Raw genomic sequence first — 6365 nt, forward strand, 5'->3', positions numbered from 1 at the left:
GGTAAGTTCCTTGATTAACAAGAACTCACTCAGCGTAGTTGACATTTATTATGCATGCAGGTGAGCAGATTAAATAGCTAGCATGAGGATGGCACATGGCATGGATTGAACGGCTGGCATCTAATGATGGAAGAGATGATGTTTTAAATATGATTTTTCATGTTATGGTTTTAAATAAAAGATTAAATGTTTGTAACGAATGTTTGAAGTTAGCGTTTCCGCGAAAGTTTTAATGAACTCTGATTTTTAGAAGTGTGTTTATGAGTAAATCCAACATCCAATGTAGGGCACCGGTAACAGGGCCTTACAACTTGGTATCAGAGCAAAGTTCAAGAGAATTAAGCATTCTACATGCTTAGACTCGAACTAAGAATGGGATTAAAGTCAGAAAAGAAAGAAGATGCTAGTTCAAGATAGCCATGTGTCACTCATCAAGCTCAATATAGGAATGATATGGATAAATAATGATGTATATTGGTGTTAGCTTAATTGCTAAATACAGGATATGTGAATGTTAGGGATAGGATTAATTGATTTTTTGATTGACTAACTGTTTAAAAGTAGAAACTAGCACAAGTGAAATCATAAAGGGAAGTATGTAGAACCTGGGGAGTAATGCAAATAGTTAATTACACTTGGCCACTGTCATTAATTATTTACCTTAAGAATCATGTGCTAAATAATTTGTAGAGTGATAACGTTTGTGTTTCCTTATTGAATGCGATGGCCGAAGCTAGGAAAGTTGTTGGACTGGAGGTCGCACTGGACGTCGTGGTAGGCCACGAATGGTCCGAGAACCTTCTGTTGAATCAGCTACTAACACCGAGGGAGAATAAAGTGCAGCTTATCGAATTTGAATCCATAAAGAATTTGAATCCTGTTGTAGCAGCTGCCAAGATGCTATTGCTCAAGTTGTAGCAGCTGCCATAAAGAATTTGAATCCTGAGAAGTCTACTGGAATTCATGCAAGAACTACTGAGAGATCAGTGGAGAATGGTAAGAAAGATGATGAGGGGAGAAGGGTGACTTGAGCGAAGACCAATCTGTGAAGGTTGATGACAGGAAGAGAGGTCGATGTGGGTGCAACTATAAGTCCTTCAAAGGATGTGACCCGCCAAAGCTAACCGGTTTGGGAGACTCAATCTCTACTCTCTAATGGATAACCACTATTGACAAGGTTATCCGCATTAGCGAGTGCCGTCCTGACCAATCTGTGGGTTATGCTACCCAATCGTTCGGTGTCGAAGCAATGTACTGGTGGGAATCGATTGAACAAAGGAAGACCCGAGAGGAGATTAAAACAATGAGGTGGAACGACCTAAAGGAGTTAATGATGAAAAGGTTTTGTGCTGATTGATGTGTTGTAAAACACACTTACTTTTCATATAGTTTTATCATGATTTACGTACTTTATTAGTTTAATTATTAAGTTGTATGGTTTGATTATTCTTGATTTTACAAAGTTGAATGTTTATTTGTAGGTTATGAGATTTGGTGAAAAAAGAGTGGTATTTGAAGACTTTAGGGGCTTAATTGGTCAAGTTTAAATACTACAACTCAAGGCCCGACCCAAGCCCACAAATTAGAGCCTTTCAATCCTTATTATATTAATTAAAAGAAAAAAATAAAAAACCCTAACAGCCTAAGCAAGTCCGATCGGCCAGAAGGAGGAGAAAGGATAAAAAGAAAGTTGGCGGCTAGGTTTGGCTATTGTGGCGGCTGGAAGAGAAGAAGAACATCAAGGGGAGTTGTGTGCAGCTGCTAGGTGCTTCATACATCCATAAACTCAGCTTATAATCATAAGTATTCATTCATAAACTTTGTTCTCTTGTTCAAGAACCCTAACTAGTTAAACTTGATATTTTTGTTGGATTGTTTTGCAAGTAACTTAGAGATTGATTTGTGTTTGATTGTTCGTGATCATTGAATGAGTTTTATTATGTTTATGATGAGTTATATGATGTTTAATTTGATATATAGCTGCTGTCCAAAATCAATGAGTGGCTTAAGTAGTTAGTTCTACCTAGGTTAGATGATTATTGTTAGGTTTTAGTAAGTAGTTTGGATTGTTGATGATCATGGCTTAAATTGTTAATGTAAAGTTAGGTTTAACATTGAATTAGGTTGTGTTTAGTGGCTGTGAATTTGTTAATTACACTTATAAACCTCTTGCTTTAACTAATTGAATGAGTTTTGATTGATTGTTGCTTGTTAGGACTTTTTACTTAGTGTTTAGGGTCTATTTGCGGATTGGTCAACCGTAAGGTTTAAGTGAGTGTTTTAATTAAATATAATCAGCGGGTAGAAACCTTCCTTGAGACCGATAGGTGATAGGAAGTAAACTCGTCTCATAGCGTTTACTTGTTAGGATGCGCGAGAGCAGGTTCGGTTCTTGTCGGGTTTGGGTTTGTGAGCGATTAGTTTACCTAGTTTAAATTAAAGTGAATTGTTCCTCTATCCTTGGTTGCGTAGTATTCGTCTCCATTAGGGTAGTGTGTCGGTGAGACCGAGAGGAGAGTCGGCATTAGAGCACGTTAACAATTTGTCATCCGGTTTTGTTCTTAAAATCAATTAAGGGTAGGTTAGAGTTTGTTAGTGAGACTGAGAGGTAATCTAGATTTCTTGAGTGAACCTTAGTTGTGTCATTCTTTAGGAACCGGTGCCGTGAGATTCTACAATCCATTAGCTTACTATACCTTCAATAGGATTCTTACATAGGTAGACGTCTTTCCCATTGATAAATCTTCTTTTCACAGTTTCGTCTAGTTTTCTTAATTTAAGTCTTTTAAGTTAAAGTAAGTTAGGATAAGTAGTTAAATATAAAAAAAATCATTAAAAAAAATATATTATTCTTAGGTGAGTCTTATTAGGGTTAAGTATTAGATACGTTTTCAAGTGTCCTTGTGTTCGACACTCGGATTTCCTTAGTGCTATGCTATTAGTGATCGGTACACTTGCCGGTTTTATGTGGCTTCTTTAGGAATTTCGTTTAATAAATTTAAAGCTTAGTTGTGAGAGCATCGTTATACACACTTCACTGATGCCGAGGTTGAGAGGGCCGAGATGAAATTTCTGAATCTAAAAGCAGGCAAGATGACACACCGCGAGTACACCACTGAATTCAACCGCATGTATAGGCCGGTTCCTGACATGGTGAACACTAAGGTGAAACGGATCAAGTGCTAAGTCAAGGGGCTTCCCCAGAAGGTCCGCACGTTAGTCAGGGCTAACAAACTTGCTACCTTTGAGTCCGCTGTGGAGTTAGCAGATATGGTTTATGAAGATCTGGCGGCGGATGATGAGGATGTGGAAGATAAGGAAGGAGGGAAATGAACCAAACGGACTGCAGATGTCGTGGAGTATGCTGGGAAGAAAACACAAAAGATTGCAGACAAGGAAACATGAAAAGTGTGCGGGAAAATGAACTTGGGGGAATGCAAGGCTGGACCAAACCAGTGCTACAGATGCAGGGAGAAGGGACACATATCTCATGAATGCACCGAGGATCAGAAATGTTACAAGTATGGTAAGTCAGGTCACATAGCTAGACATTGCGAAGAAGCTGTAGCGCTGGAGGGAAGAAGGGGGGGGGGGCGTGAAGTGTCATAACATGAGTGCGTGGTAGGGTAAGCCTATATGTGCCTTCGTTATAAAGTGGCATAACATGATTGCGTGGGAGAGCAAGCCTTTATGTGCTTCCATAAACAAGTGGCTAAGTGGTTAGGGGGCAGTTAAGTGGTTAAGTGGTAAGGTAAACAGGTTAGACAGTGGACCATGTGTCTTCAGATACGTATATAATGCATGTAATGGTTGCATGGTAAGTTGCTTGATTAACTAGAACTCACTTAGCGTAGCTGACTTTTAGTATGCACACAGGTGATCAGATTAAAGAGCTAGAATGAGGATGGAACATGGCATAGATTGAACGGCCGGCATCTGTTGATGGAAGAGATGATGTTTTAAATATGATGTTTCATGTTATGGTTTTAAACAAAAGATTAAATGTTTGTAACGAATGATTGAAGTTAACGTTTACGCGAAAGTTTTAATGAACTCTGATTTGTAGAACTGTGTTTATGAGTAAATCCAACGTCCAATGTAGGGCACCAGTAACGGGGCCTTACAATCTTTCAATGTGATATCAATTACACCCATTGTTAGGCGGAAACTAAACATGGATTGATTCAAGACAAAGATGAAGAAAAGCTAATCAACACACGACTGACTTCAAAACACATGTTATATTAAAAGTCGGGTGCTTAACTTCTTTACACGGATTACAATATGATTGGAATTAAAATGCTATGTAACCCTACACCACCACACCGATTACTTAATGAACGACACTAGTAATGGCCTAGTTACAAGGTATTTATAATGCCAAACACCTAAAGCCCAAACCCATACAAAAGCCCATTGAAATAAAGAGATTTCGGTGTTACATGTTAACCTAAACCCAAGACCAACTAGATAAAGTATAAACCATAAAGTGTAGCCCAACAATCTTTCCTTGGTTTATAGCTTGATCTTTACTCATGCTCCATCACTTCAGCATCAGCTTCTTTGTAAGCAGCTGCCCATAAACTTGTTCGTATAATTGATCCCACCATACCAGTATACTCCTCAGCAGCTGGCTCATAAAGTGGTTCAACCATAATTCGAAAGCCCTAAGGGTCTTTATGTCTTTTTCACGGAACTTCAACAAGTCTCGCGGATCAACAATACGATACCATCCCTTCTTCAGCCGTATAATAAGTGTAGCCTTCTCACCATCATAAGTACAAAACTTCATTTCATCAAGAGCACCTTCAGGAAATCTCTTGGTGATCTGAATGGACGTCACTTTAGCAGTCGGAGGCCACATTACATTCAAGATTGGCTTATTCGTATAAGGATCACGAAACCCCTTCGCCTTCTTGACAAAATATTCAGCAGTAGGCATATCGGGGAAGCCTCTTTCAACTTGGATACTCAAAAGTTCCAGAAATTGGTGGCCGTTGGATCATGATTCGGGTTGTGGAAAGGAGCTTGTATTAAATCACTTAAGTTGACTTTCGTCGACGACCCATAATCCTTCATCTTCTTGTATTGCTCCATATTCCCTGACCTGCGCCTGACCCACCACATTTTTTTATCTATATTGTATCCACATGAAATGACCCCAGAGCGATCTCCATACTTATCTGAAAATCCCTTTTAAAGTTCCACCACAAATATGTCTGGTTGGTCGAAAGACACGACATCTGATTAGAGTTCTTCTTGATCAACATGTTCCTTTTGATCCTTTCCATCTGCTCAGCGGTCATGGGTGGAGCGGCTAAGTATTTCTCCAGTTGCGTAGAAGTATCAATATTTGAAGTAGTATGCATACTGGAGCCGCTATCAACAGGAGCATCTTGCTCATCACCAACAGCCTTATCACCGCTATCATCACCCCATTTAAACCCATCCCCAACCTTTTCTTCATTACTTCCTCTAGTGGAACTAAAAATGATTTCGTCCACATAAATCCGAACCAAGATCAAAACTTTCCTGACAGTTTTTAAGGAACAAAGTCTGATCGATGGTCCCTCGCTTGTACCCATGTCCCAACAGATGAGCCGTCAAAGTAGCATACCATGCCCGAGGAGCTAGATGAACACCATAAAGAGCTTTGTCCAACTTGTAGATCTGGGTAGGCTACTTTGTCCAACCCGATGGCTGGTCCACGTATATCTCCTCCTTTACTCCTCCATACAGAAATGACGTCTTGACGTCCATCTGATAAACCGTGAAACCCATGTAGGAAGCATATGCCAATATAATTCGAATGGACTCAAGACGAGCCACTGGAGCATACACTTTAGTGTAATCTAAACCTTCAACCTGACGAAATCCACGAACCACAAATCGCGCCATGTTTCGAACAATAACCCCAGTATCATTTTGCTTGTTGCAAAAGACCCATCTCGTATCTAGTGCCTTCTTCCCAACGGGAAACTCAACAAATCTCCAAACCTTAAGTTTCTCAAACTGATTTAACTCTTCATTCATGGCTTCCACCCAACTTGGTTCTTGCAGTGCCATTTCAAAAGGACGTTAGTTCAATCTGAGAGATAAACAAGAATACAAACAACTGCTGATGTGTCTTGTCTGACTTCTGGGTGAGACGCCTGCTTCAAGGGGACCAATTACATTTTCGATTGGACGATCCTGTTGAATTCTTGTTGAAACAGAGTGATCGTGAATGGAACTTGTAGCCAGTATATTTGTTGGATCTTCAATGAGTTTAGAGAGAGGGTTCCTTCATCCAGATGCCGTGGTACTAGGCGAGTACGAGGTACTGGCAATATATTCATTTGGTATGACATATAGAAATAGAGTGC

At 39.7% G+C, this 6365-nt stretch overlaps 1 protein-coding gene across 1 annotated transcript; it reads right to left on the reverse strand.

Moving 5' to 3' along the window:
- Nucleotides 1–5679: 5679 nt before the first annotated feature.
- LOC143624898 (putative mitochondrial protein AtMg00820) lies at nucleotides 5680–6066 on the reverse strand. The gene is made up of 2 exons (XM_077095396.1): nucleotides 5866–6066; nucleotides 5680–5760 (listed from the first exon to the last, which is right to left on the reverse strand). The coding sequence occupies exons 1-2, from the start codon at nucleotides 6064–6066 to the stop codon at nucleotides 5680–5682; spliced, it is 282 nt and encodes a 93-aa protein (XP_076951511.1).
- Between the last annotated feature and the right edge of the window lie 299 nt (nucleotides 6067–6365).

This window comes from Bidens hawaiensis, unplaced genomic scaffold (genome assembly GCF_021521415.1).
Source record: "Bidens hawaiensis isolate Kalapana, Puna unplaced genomic scaffold, B.hawaiensis_p1.1 tig00000416_1, whole genome shotgun sequence".
Classification (NCBI taxonomy): Eukaryota; Viridiplantae; Streptophyta; class Magnoliopsida; order Asterales; family Asteraceae; genus Bidens; species Bidens hawaiensis.

Bases quoted from the DNA above. Each gene is read 5' to 3' on its own strand.
- LOC143624898 (XM_077095396.1), bottom strand. From the start codon at position 6,066: ATGGCACTGCAAGAACCAAGTTGGGTGGAAGCCATGAATGAAGAGTTA. The intron at 5,761-5,865 runs GTTGAAGGTTTA...ACGGTTTATCAG, and splicing joins TGGTTCGTGGATTTCGTCAG to ATGGACGTCAAGACGTCATT.